General features: G+C 41.2%; 1 protein-coding gene across 3 annotated transcripts in view; it reads right to left on the bottom strand.

Moving 5' to 3' along the window:
* Positions 1 to 13,702, bottom strand: part of LOC127451392 (myocardin-related transcription factor A-like) — a 68,153-nt gene that overhangs the window by 36,392 nt on the left and 18,059 nt on the right. For 2 of the 3 annotated variants that reach the window (XM_051716076.1, XM_051716074.1), the window contains exon 3: positions 11,780 to 11,965. In XM_051716076.1, coding sequence (XP_051572036.1) covers positions 11,780 to 11,951 — 172 coding nt within the window. In that variant the 5' untranslated portion in view covers positions 11,952 to 11,965. Of the gene's footprint in view, positions 1 to 5,817; positions 6,153 to 11,779; positions 11,966 to 13,702 lie in introns of those variants that run through there. The other variant, XM_051716075.1, reaches the window with a different exon arrangement.

Here is a 13,702-nt window from a genome sequence, read left to right on the forward strand (position 1 = left end):
GTGAGAGGTCGACGGAGAATGGCCAGACCGGTTCAAGCAGACAGAAAAGCTACGGTAGCTCAGATGACCCCTCCGTACAACTGTAGTGAGCAGAAAAGCATCTCAGAATGCACAACACGTCGAACCTTGAGGCAGATGGGCTACAACAGCAGAAGACCATGCTGGGTTCCACTTCAGTCAGTCAAGAACAGAAAGCTGAGGCTGCAGTGTTGGTTGCCAGTTGGTTGCTTAGGAAGCCTGACTGGAGTCACTCAGCATGCTCTGGATTCGAACTTGTGACTCCAGGTGCGGTGGTCAGCGTCTTTACTTGCTGAGCTACCCAGGCCCCCCCATTCACCTTTTTGATCGAAGTGTTGCCTTTCAGTTTTCATCAAGAAAACTAAGGTGTACTGAAGTCGCGATTGTTCCATTGCTTGTCACCTCGCACGTCCCTTAGTTTCAGTTGCCCACATGACTAGCTTTGTTCTGCTACGTAGCATTAAGGTGTGTCCAGCACCAGCTAGATTTAGATTTGTTTGTCCAGTGTGTGTAAAACTATTGTTGTTTTTAATGTGTCTATAAACAGTGCTTCACTTGTTTTAGAGCATTATTTATTGCTAAAGTTTAACATAGTTTGTTTGCAGTGTACTGAAGTCGTGTTTGTTCCCGCGCTTGTCACCTCGCGACCCTTAGTTTCGGTTACCCATGCTTTGTTGTGCTAAGTAGCATTAAGGCGTGTCCAGCTTTTTTCACTTAACGGCTCGTTGGCAGCGTGTATATATTCGATGTGAATGCTGAAGCGGAATGCTGACCTACTTGTGTAAAGACCAGCAAGTCCACCGAGCTAGGACACCGACAAGGCGCCACTCACCATAGCACTTAAGTATCTTTTGATTGTATCTATTTTCTTATATTTTCCTTCTAAATACTAACACGTCTACTTCACGAATTACATATGCCCTCAAGCACTTTCCTGTTATCTGTTACAGACAGTTTACATGATATAGACGCAAGACAAAACGCAACCCACACAACCTACGGCCACTTTGCACTTCAGCACCTGCTCCGCTCTCTTTCTCAGTGGGACTCTGGAACTGCCAGTCAGCTGTGAACAAATCTGACTTCATTCCAGCCTTCACCACACAGTCCACCCTCAGCAACCTGGCACTGACAAAAACATGGATACATCCAGAGGATACAGCAACACCTGCTGCTCTCTCCAACAACTTCTTCTCTCACACCCCTCGACACACCGGCAGGGGTGGGGGAACAGGTTTGCTCATTCCAAACAACTAGACATTTTCACCACACTCTTCTCTATGTAACAATACTTCTTTTGAATTCCATGTTATTACTACAATGCAACCCACAAAAATAAATGTTGTTGTCATCTATCGCCCTCCAGGTCAGCTGACAAACTTTCTCGAGGTGTTGGACATCCTGCTGTCCTCCTTCCCGGAGGATGGTAGGCCACTTGTGGTTCTTGGAGATTTCAACATACACCAAGACAAGCCCCAGGCCACTGAACTTCATGCTCTTCTGGCCTCGTTTGACTTGGAAAGACTAAGCACTACAGCAATCATTTTTACATGTAACTGTACCAACTCAAATATTCTTGTTCCTCCTTTACATGTCTCTGATCACTACTTTGTTCAATTCAACATGACTCTCCCATCTATATTAAAACAGACTCCGCCTTTGGTTTCGCCGTAAACTCTGTTCTCTTTCACCCTCGCGCTTTTCCACTACTATCACTACCTCTCTTCCCACACAAAACATATTTTCCACCCTGGATGTAAACACTGCCACAGACACACTAAGCTCGACTTTAACAACCTGTTTAGACAGCATCTGTCCTCTCTCTTCTAGGCCAGTGCGTATTACACCACCCAGCCCCTGGCTCTCTGACATCCTTCGTGAACATAGGACTGACCTCAGGGCAGCTGAGAGGAGATGGCGGAAATCTAAAGATCCAGCAGATCTGGGTAAGTATCAGTCTCTGCTTGCAACTTTTTCAGATAACATTAAATCTGCAAAAACTTCCTATTACCAGAACAAGATCAACAGCACCACAGATACTCGCAGCTTGTTTAGAACATTCAACACACTTCTCTGCCCTCCCCCTCCATCGCCTGACACATCACTGACAGCAGATGCCTTCGCCACATTTTTTACTACGAAGGTTACAGCTATCAGCAACACATTCTCAGCACCACACCCTGTCAAACACCCACCTCCTATATGTACCTCTTCTGTCTCTATGTTCCCTCCTCTGACTGACACTGAGGTCTTTAAACTCCTACTCTCCAACCACCCTACCACCTGTTCCCTTGACCCCATTCCTTCCCACCTTCTCCAGGCCATCTCTCAGTCCATCCTACCTGCACTCACACACATAATTAACAAATCTCTACTTACAGGCACTTTGCCCACTACATTTAAGCAGGCTCGAGTAACCCCGCTGCTGAAAAAACCTGCACTTAACCCCACACAAGTAGAACACTACAGACCAGTTTCTCTCATCCCATTCATGGCGAAAACACTTGAAAGGGCAGTTTTCAATCAAATCTCTGCCTATCTCCACAGAACAAGCTGCTGGATGACAATCAGTCAGGCTTCAAAAGTGGACACTCCACCGAGACTGCCATGCTGTCTGTCACTGAGTCGCTGAGACAGGCGAAAGCTGGATCCAGATCATCCGTCCTGATTCTGCTGGATCTTTCTGCAGCCTTTGACGCAGTCAACCATCATATCCTACTCTCCACCCTCTCTTCTCTAGGCATCACAGGAACTGTGCTTGACTGGTTTAATTCCTATCTCTCAGGTAGGTCCTTCAAGGTAGCCTGGAGAGGTGAGGTGTCCAAGTCACATCAGTTACTTACTGGGGTACCTCAGGGTTCAGTGCTTGGGCCACTTCTCTTCTCTATATACACAACATCACTGGGACCCATCATTCAGGAACACGGTTTCTCTGATCACTGCTATGCCGATAATACACAGCTCTACTTGTCTTTCCAGCCCAACGACACCACAGTGACTGCTCGAATCTCTGCCTGTTTGGCAGTCATCTCTGCTTGGATGAAGGAACACCACTTACAACTTAACCCAGCCAAGACTAAACTCCTTGTCTTTCCAGCCAACCCTGAGGTTGAACACAACATCACCGTGCAACTGGGTTCAACTACAGTAACGCCTTCCAAAACTGTCAGAAATCTAGAGGTAACCATTGATAACCAACTAAATTTCACAGACCACATCTCAAAGACAGCACGATCATGTAGATTTACACTCTACAATATCAGGAAGACCCTTCCTCTTTGAACATGCCACACAACTTCTTGTTCAGTCACTTGTCATACCTACACTGGACTACTGTAACACTCTCATTGCAGGCCTCCCTGCATGCACAATTAGACCCCTGCAAATGATCCAGAATGCAGCAGCACGTCTGGTCTTTAATGAACCAAAGAGAGCGCATGTTACACCACTCCTTGTCTCTCTTCACTGGCTGCCGGTTGCTGCACATATCAAATTCAAGGCTCTGATGCTGGCATACAGAACAATCACTGGGTCTGCTCCAGTGTACCTAAAATCATTTCTGCAGAGCTACGTTCCCATCAGAAGCCTGCGGTCGGCTAAGGAACGTCGCCTTGTTGTACCAACACAAAGAGGTACCAAAACACTTTCCTGGACTATCGGCTACATCGTACCATGTTGGTGGAATGACCTTCCCAACTCCATCCGTGAAGCTGACTCACTTTCTGTCTTCAAAAAACAGATAAAAAAGACTTAGCCAGTCACTAAAATAAATAAATAAATAAATAAATAAATTCTTGTTGCACTTTAATCTGTCTTGAACACTATTCTGATGCTAGTGAAACTTGTAATACGGCACTTTTCATACTACTGTCTCCTTGAGATGATTTGCTTATAATATATTCCTCTTTTGTAAGTCGCTTTGGATAAAAGTGTCTGCCTAATGAATAAATGTAAATCAAGAATGAGCAGGCGCAATAGGACTAGCATGAGAAATAGCATTTTCGTTTTTTTTGCCATTATCTGAAGCACAATTTATGACACCATTGCAGTTCGATTTTATTGAGAGTTAAAATATGCCTTACAACAGATCGTAATCTTGACTATTCATTTTGGAAATGTTAGTCTTTCCCCATTCAAGTAGATAGGTGCTATATTTTATGCTGCTTGTATCTAATAAAGACATAAAATAGCTGCTGAAAACATTACAAACATAGCCGCCTTGTGACCTATGATATTTTGGCTGAAATGTTGTAGATTCATACTAAATCTATAGGGGGAGTGAGGGCAACTACGTAAAATTTAGAAATAGTTTCTAAATGCGCCTATTTGTCATGACAAATACCATAATTACATGGAGTTCCTGTAGTTCAAATGGTAGAGCACGGTAGAGGTCTGCAAGGGCCTTAAAATGAAACCCGACCCGTACCCAAGACCATGTGGCCCGACCCTACACGGCCCGAACGATACCGTCAGATTATAAGCCCAAACCCGCTCACTATCTTTATAATTTCTTCTCCTGGCAAGTACTGTTGCAATAGGCTATATTTTATGTAAGCATATAGGCAACATTCGTAACAGTACTGAAACAGCAAACATACAGTTTTAACAAGGCACGGCAGCCCCTCAGTACACTAGAGCAGAACGGAAAAAAGCATTGACTTACCGTTTATGCACTGAAATTTTGCTTGGTGCCGAACAATCTGGAATAATATGAAACAATGCAACAGTCCCCTCTTTACAGCCTGAACTCGTTCAGAACGTTGAATCTTTGTTTTTAGCGCAGGTGTCACAATCTAGACACAGCGCAAAGAAGGATAAAGAGCACAGGTGTCTCAACATGCGCTTTTGAAAATTTAAAGTTCTTTTTAACTTGACACGGTGTTTAAAAATTGCCGGTCCTGCACGAGATGCTGAAGAAACAGCGAGACATGGCGCAACGCGGTCCAGCATGTGTTCACATAGGAAAACAACGTTTGTGAGTGAGAGCACGTGCATGAAACAACTTCAGTAGACCTGTTAATTTTTCATTAAATTATAAACCCGAACCCAAAGTCCTATTTGAAAAACTGACCCGAACCAGTCCCGAAACCCATCAGGTTCTCGGGTCCCATCAGGCCTGGGCCGGGTTGCAGACCTCTAGAGCAGGCACTAGCAATGCCAAGGTCATATGTTCAATTTCCTGGGATACACTGATAAAACATAAATCTAGAACGCACTGTAAGTCAATTTAGAGAAAAGTGTTTGTCAAATGCATAGATGTAAACATAAACGTAAATGATCTAAACACAGTTATAAGGACCCAACTATGGTTTTACCTGTGTTTACTATGGACTATATGGTTACAAGAATTATGGTCAATTTCTAATGCTCTCTCTCTCTGTAGCGTGTTCTCTTTACGTTTCTATTTGTGTCTTCACAGTACATACAGTACCTGACACTCAATATGTGCGGCAGACCTTTGCTGCTCCTGAGTTATTGAGGATACTTAATGTAAATTAAGTCTTAGATCTCAAATTGCAAACTGCAGTAAATGGAAACCCACAGTTCAACCATGTGCATGTGCGTGTGTGACGATTCTTCATTCCAGTATATAGAGATAGTTACAGTATCACTGACTGTATCACAAACTGTGTGGGATGAGTTAATCACCAATATTTAATACTTTGTGTTAGGGGTTTGTTCAAATCCCTAACTTTAAGCATGAGCAACAATTATTCTCAGTTTTAGTCATGCTTGCTTTAGGAAACACCACAAAAAAGTGTGTCTGTCTGCACACATGCATGCAACGCGACTCCACACCTTCTCTCAGACTGATGCAAGCATGCCGTACACGGTCCAATCGGGTGGCTTGTTTCTCCGTGCCACGGCTGACTGGAAGAGGTACAAAACGGGCGGGGCCAACGTGGATGCATGAGTTGGTGTCCAGCATACTGATCAGGCTTTTGAAGGTAAATAAATCTTTCTGCAGCAAAAAAAAGAAGAGCTTCACTGCTTTTCCTTCAAAGTTTTTAACTCAAAGATGCATTCAGCATGTCTCAAAGTCTTAGGCTGTTATTGTCTTTCATATTCCATCTGTGTCAGTCATTTAAAGTCCAAGAAGACCTCCAAGCTGCTGCACATCCGAATAAAAGACAAATGAAAAAGCAGGAGATGGTGGAAATGAAATAAATACAAAATAAGAATAGAGATATCTGACGAGAAGAAAAAAAAGCCACATCAAAGATCCTGAGCTTCCTGCTGTTACAGTAGCAGCATGGAGACTGAAGTTATCCAGAGGGAAAGGTGGGTGTGTGTGTGTGTGTGTGTGTGTGTGCGTGTGTGTGTGTGTGACACTACCGCTCCAGCTAGCAACTGCAGCTGTTCCTCCAGTCACTCATTCAGAACACACACACTTTCTACTGAGTAGTGTGTGTTTTAATAAAGCAGTCCACACTGGACTTACTGACCTCACAATACTGACAGAATGACACACACACACACACACACACACACACACACACACACACACACACACACACACACACACACACCTTTGAAGCTATACTAGTGAGGTCCTCTCATAGACACAATGGGCTTTATTCATGAAACAAAAGCAGAACAAATCTGTGTAAATTCTTCCCTGAATTCAATGAGAAGATTTACTTAAGAATGGTTTTACTAACAATTTACACACTTTATGAACTCTGAACTGCGAATCTGGATGACGAGATGATGCGTGACCAATAGAAGTTCAAAATGTCAAACACTGACCTCTTGTCTCAGTTCAAAGGATCCTTACTGTATTTCAAAGCTGCATGTTTTTATTGTTGCTGGAAAGTGAGAAGACGGTAGTTTGTAACTTTTTGAATATGATATTATTTGTTATATAGGAAATGTTATTACACCAGAAGCCCTCCCACATGACATCATATTCTGGTTCACTGTGTTTGCATGTTCAAAGCCGAGTGTGACCGTCCCTTTAGGCTAAAGTATACTTCAGTTTTCCACGTTCCGGTACTGTGGGCGTCATCAGCACAGAACGTGTTGACTGTTCAAGTGTAGACTGGTTTTTCTAGACATGTGGACAGTCTGCATCTTTGCACATCACCTGGCATTGACTGTGCTAAAAGATTACCACAAAGCAGTCGTAGTGCACATGTGCCAAATGCATCCGTATAGGTTTATGATATAGGGCTGTTCGATTCCAGAATTTTTTGTAAATCCACTCTGATTCCTGGTTTTGTAGTCAATTCCACGAGCCGATTCCAGACTCAGTTTCTTGATTTTTTTCCGATCCCCCCAAAAAATGGGAGGTAAAGAAAATCTCACAATAAACAGCACAATATGGCAAAAGATTGTGTCAATTTTTATTAATGGGTCTATTCTAAAAACAAATATGGGTAAATATGCTCATACCAATGTGCAGTGCTTCAATCCCATTGGATGAATTTGTGGAAAAGTTGGCTTTAGTGGTCGAGGAAAAAAAACACAGTCCTGAGTGGAGTCAATTCCAAGCTTTGGAGTCGATTCTCGATTCCCAATGCATCAGAATCGAAGAATCCCAGACTTACAAAACCATAGACTTTGAAAGGCAGAGTGCTTAACAGAGCAATATGGAACAGACTGCAATTGGAGGTCAAAATCAAAAGTAACAGTCAGTATCTGGTGTGGCCACCAGCTGCATTAAGTACTGCAGTGCATCTCCTCCTTATGGACTGCACCAGATTTGCCAGTTCTTGCTGTGAGATGTTACACCACTCTTCCACCAAGGCACTTGCAAGTTCCCGGACATTTCTGGGGGGAATGGCCCTGGCCCTAGCCCTCACCCTCAGATCCAACAGGTCTCAGACGTGCTCGGGCTCTTCGCTGGCCATGGCAGAACACTGACATTCCTGTCTTGCAGGAAATCATGCACAGAACGAGCAGTATGGCTGGTGGCATTGTCATGCTGGAGGGTCATGTCAGGATGAGCCTGCAGGAGGGGTACCACATGAGGGAGGAGGATGTCTTCCCTGTAACGCACAGCATTGAGATTGCCTGCAATGATAACAAGCTCAGTCCGATGATGCTGTGACACAACACCCCAGACCACGACGGACCCTCCACCTCCAAATCGATCCCACTCCAGATTACAGGCCTCAGTGTAACGCTCATTCCTTCGACAATAAAGCGAGTCCGACCATCACCCCTGGTGAGACAAAACTGTGACTCATCAGTGAAGAGCACTTTTTGCCAGTCCTGTCTGGTCCAGCGAAGGTGGGTTTGTGCCCATAGGCGACGTTGTTGTAGGTGATGTCTGGTAAGGACCTGCCTTACAACAGGCCTATAAGCCCTCAGTCCAGCCTCTCTCAGCCTATTGCAGACAGTCTGAGCACTGATGGAGGGATTGTGCATTCCTGGTGTAACTCGGGCAGTTCTTGTTGCCATCCTGTACCTGTCCCGCAGGTGTGATATTCGAATGTACCGATCCTGTGCAGGTGTTGTTACACGTGGTCTGCCACTGCGAGGACGATCAACTGTCCTTCCTGTCTCCCTGTAGCACTGTCTTAGGGGTCTCATGGTACAGACATTGCAATTTATTGCCCTGGCCACATCTGCAGTCCTCATGCCTCCATCCAGCATGCCTAAGGCACGTTCACGCAGATGAGCAGGGACCCTGGGCATCTTTCTTTTGGTGTTTTTCAGAGTCAGGAGAAAGGTCTCTTTAGTGTCCTAAGTTTTTATAACTGTGACCTTAATTGCCTACCGTCTGTAAGCCGTTAGTGTCTTAATGACCGTTCCACAGGTGCATGTTCATTGTTTATGGTTCATTGAACAAGCATGGAAAACATTGTTTAAACCCTTTACAATAAGATCTGTAAAATTATTTGGATTTTTACAAAATTATCTTTAAAATACAGTGTCCTGAAAAAGGGACGTTTCTTTTTTTGCTGAGTTTATTTTGAAGTCATTAATATCTCTGAGTCTTTCTGTTGGAACTGTACACCATATCCTTAATCCTAACACAAACGCATACTAACTACAATTCTACAGCTCTTTATTTTGATGGTTTACTTTGATGGTAAACTCACTATCAGAGAAGTGTGTGTGTTTTTCAGAATTTCTGAAAATATGGCTAGAATAAAATCTCATGAATAGAAATATAACTTCCTGAAAAACGTGCTTTCTGGCGACTGTATAGACATTGTCTGGTATAACTATTTAAAGATCTGTGCTGAATCTTATGGAAATATGTAAAAAGTGTGTTTGACAGCCACACCACAGGTGTAAAATCACTCCATTCAGCAGGTGTCTCAGGGAGCTGTTCTTAGCACACATGCCAAAGACTCCTTCCTGTTTTACACACTGCAGAGTGAGGGTGTAAAGTATTTGAGGAGGAGAAAAATCATGTCATTAGATGTGTACGCTTTATAGATAAACTTAGCACTTAAGAGACTGTGCTGACGGGGGGATCAAGAAAACTCATTTCCGTATAAAGACAGGCTGAAGGATGAAAGAAATGAAACTAGACTGATAAAATGCATGAGGGAAAAAAAAAAATTTGTATTTGACTTACCGGTAAGCATTGCTTTGTTTGTGAATGAATGTGTTAGGGGGTTGAATTTAGGCATATATGAATGTATATATAAAATAACTCCTGTCCATTAAACAAAATCTCATTTTCTATTTCGCATAAGAAAGGGTTATGAGTTTTAACACAGAGAAGTATTATTAGGAGAGATCTCCATCTGGGAACTGCATGGTAACTAACACACACACACACACACATTCTTTTACATTCAAGTTCTGTCTTTCTGTAATGTAAATACACATGGGCACCAGGGTCAGAAATTAACCAGGGCTAAGGGCAACAAAAAAAAAAAACAATGAAAAGGAATAAATGTCACACATATTTAAAATCTGGGGGTCAAAAATGCCCCTGTAGTTAGTTCTTGTGTTTTTCTAATCTTTTTATCTATGTACATTTGATATATTTCATTATATTTTATTCTAGGCCTATCCGATTAAGGGTTTCCTTGAAAAGTAGTATTCTCAATTAGTAGAAAAAAATTGCCCTTCGTAAAGGGAAAAATGCCCCTTGAATTAACTTGTGTTGTTGTTTTTTTTTTTTTTATCTGTTATTGATTTATGTATATACATTCAATTCTATATACATTTGATATATTTCATTATATTTTATTCTAGACCTATCCAATTATGGGTTTCCTTGAAAAGTAGTAGTCTTAAGTAGTAGAAAAATAGCCACTCGTAAAGGGAAAAATCCCCCTGGAATTAATTCCTGTGTTTGTTTTTTTAAATCTGTTACCGATTTATGTATATACATTTGATTCTATATACATATTTCATTATATTTTATCTAGGTCTATCCAGTTATGGGTTTCCTTGACAAGTAGTAGTCTTTAGTAGAAAAAATAGCCCCTCATAAAGGGAAGAATTCCCCTGAAATTAATTCTTGTGGGCAAATGATGGCTCTTAAATTAAAAAAAATGAAGAAGAAATTAATATCTGCCATTGATGGGCACTATAAATCACACTAGCCACTAAACATTACAATGATTCTACACATAAGAGGTGTGGCATAGTTGTTAAAGATCAGGACTGGTAACCAAAAGGATGTAGGATCGAACCCAGCAAGCGCCAATGAAACCATTCCTAACTCTATATTTAGAGAACTGACAGACTATACTCCACTGCATTTCTGAGAATATCCACTGAGTGGCAGCAGAGTTCAGATTCCATCCAAAAATAATGCAGTCCATAAAACAGTGAGGCCCAGTTCCAAACAAACACAATTGCAAATGTTTAATGGAGTCCAGCTCTGCCTCATCCTTTTTCTCTTTTATTCTCATCTTGCATCTACCCTTCTTTCTTCCCATCATTTCCATCTAGTTTTCTCTCCTCAACCAATTTTTAAAGGAATCGTTCACACGAAAATAATAATGTCATAATTTATTCATCTTCATGTAATTCCAAACAGTTTTGGAATGACATGAGGGTGAGTAAATTATGACAGAATTTTCATTTTTGGGTGAAGTATCCCTTTAAGGTCCTTTAAATACATTTCTGATCTGCTCATATATTTCAAACCCATAAAGTGAAACTGTATTTCCCTGAAGACACACAGAGATTGTGCGATTGTGAGTGTGTGTACGTGCGTAAATAAAGACAGAAAGATAACAAGCTACAAGTCACACAAGCAACCCTAGAAACCTTTATTAGCTAGGAGGTGGTCACAATATGCTATATATGTCTCCGCTATGAGAAAGAACACAGATAATCAGCTTAGCCATGTTTCAAAGATGGTATCACATATCGCATGTGTCATGTGAACCTTTGCAGATCATAACATTAAGCTTATGGAAACAAATTATAACATTATGCCTGCATGCATGCAGTTGTGCGTGTATGTGTATGTGTATGTGTGTGTGCGCGCACATCCGAGTGTTTGTTGGAGCTCTTTTTTGACACAGTGACCATCAGTTTAAGATTTTTAATATGACTAATGTGACTAAAGCTTAATTATAAACCGGATAGTTATGGATCTAAATTCCTATGAGCCATGTTTAAAGTTGTTGTGCAAAGTAACCGATATCCTGCAATCACACATCTATTCTATATTTCTGTACAAAATAAAATTCTATATTAAAATGTAAGTGAAGTTTAACACAAAAATCTAAATTAAACGAGTGATTAATTGTAGTTTTGAAATTTGTGTGCTCACAAAAGCTCCAAAAGTTCCTGATTTTTAAATCTAATCTCTTTTGCAAAATAAAAACCTCACCATTCTTCCTCTCGTGAATAGGAAGTAAGTTGGAGGCACGCTGAAGAGACAGTTCTTGCAGCTCATTGGTTACTGCTTCGCTCTGTGGACTGGAGGCGGAGCCTGTGGTAACCATCGGGGCAGTGCTGCAAGGACTTGACTCCTCCCCCTGCTGGAAGTCCACTGTCGCCATGGTTAAAGTCAGTCCTGATGGAAAAAGAGAATTACAGTAACAGTAAATGACTGATTTATGTTTTATTGTTCACAGCTGTAGATATTTGTCTTTGGCTTCTCACACACAACAAACACAAAAATATCATAAAAAAACTGGGGGGTAACATTACATTTGTTCATTAAACAAAGGATTTTAGTAAACATTGTTAAAAAAAAAATTTGACACCAAATAATGCCATCCTGATGGAAGCATTACAAATTCAGTGTGAAGTTGGTGCATGAAGTCAGATGTGAATTTAGTATTAAAAGCAATCGACAGCATCTTTTTAACTTTGTTAATGACTTTAATCTCTTTAAAGGAGACAAACTGGAATTTTTGATGCATGAACAATTTAACAATATACAGTGCATTCAGAAAGTATTCAGACCCCTTCATTTTTTTTCACATTTTGTTATGTTGCAGCCTTATAACATTTTAAACATCAATCTACACTCTATACCCCATAATGACAAAGCAAATACCAGATTTTTGATAACTTTGCAAATGTATTCAAAAGAAAAACTGATATTTCACATTGACACAAGTATTGACCCTTAATTCAGTACTTAGTTGAAGCACCTTTGGCAGCGTTTACAGCCTGAAGTCTTTTGGGATATGATGCAACAAGCTTTGCACTCCTGGATTTGGGGATTTTCTGCCATTCTTCTCTGCAGATCCTATCAAGCTCTGTCAGGTTGGATGGGGACTGATGGTGGACTAAGTCTGAGAGTCCTTTAGGTGCTTTCTGATGTGTCTTGCACTAAGGAGAGGCTTCCGTCTGGCCACTCTGCCATAAAGCCCAGATGGATGGAGTGTTGCAGTGATGGTTGTCCTTCTGCAAGTTTCTCCCATCTCCACACATGATCTCTGTAGCTCAGCCAGAGTGACTATCTGGTTCTTGATCACCTCTTTTACCAAGGCCTTTCTCCCCGTATTGCTCAGTTTGGCCAGAGTCTTAGTTGTTCCAAACTTCTTCCATTAAAGGCTGCACTATGTAACTTTGTGCTCTCAAGCGACATCAGTGGTTGAAACTTAAAATTGCAAGCAATTTGCAGAAGAATACATTACGTCAGTCGTGTTTCGGCACTGCTCTTCTGGCGGCTGAATCTCTCAATTTGAGCTTATCTGGACATCGACTGTGTGTGATCATGACTGGAGTCAGAGTCTTAACATGCTATTTTCATGTTGATGTTATGTTTTACGATTAAACATTTGAAACGGAAATATCACTTGCTTTGATGAAGATAAACAACACTCTTATTTAAATATTTGAATGAATTTTACATTTAAATTGCTTCTCTGACACGACACTCAAAGCACTTTTAAATAGAGAACAGGGGACTCTCCTCAGCCACCACCAGTAGATCTTAATAGGATTATTCAAGTGTTTTATATATTATTAATGTTTGACTTGTACTACAATTTACAATTTAAAAGGTTCAACTCGTGATATGGCTGATACGAATGATGGGGATAAAATATACTTTATTAACCGTAAAAATAATAAGCTTAAATATGTAACATAACAATTACAAGAAGTACATTTCAGAAGTCATACATATTAAACATGTCACAGTAACTTTACCGTACAACATGGATCCATCGCGATCGGTTAACACACGAGTAATGTTCGATTCATAAAAGCATGAAAAGCAATATTATCTTCACCAACCCTACCAGAAAACATATATAAGCATTATAGCAGGTAAACAACTTCAATTTCACGCCAA

This window comes from Myxocyprinus asiaticus, chromosome 14 (genome assembly GCF_019703515.2).
Source record: "Myxocyprinus asiaticus isolate MX2 ecotype Aquarium Trade chromosome 14, UBuf_Myxa_2, whole genome shotgun sequence".
Lineage (NCBI taxonomy): Eukaryota > Metazoa > Chordata > Actinopteri > Cypriniformes > Catostomidae > Myxocyprinus > Myxocyprinus asiaticus.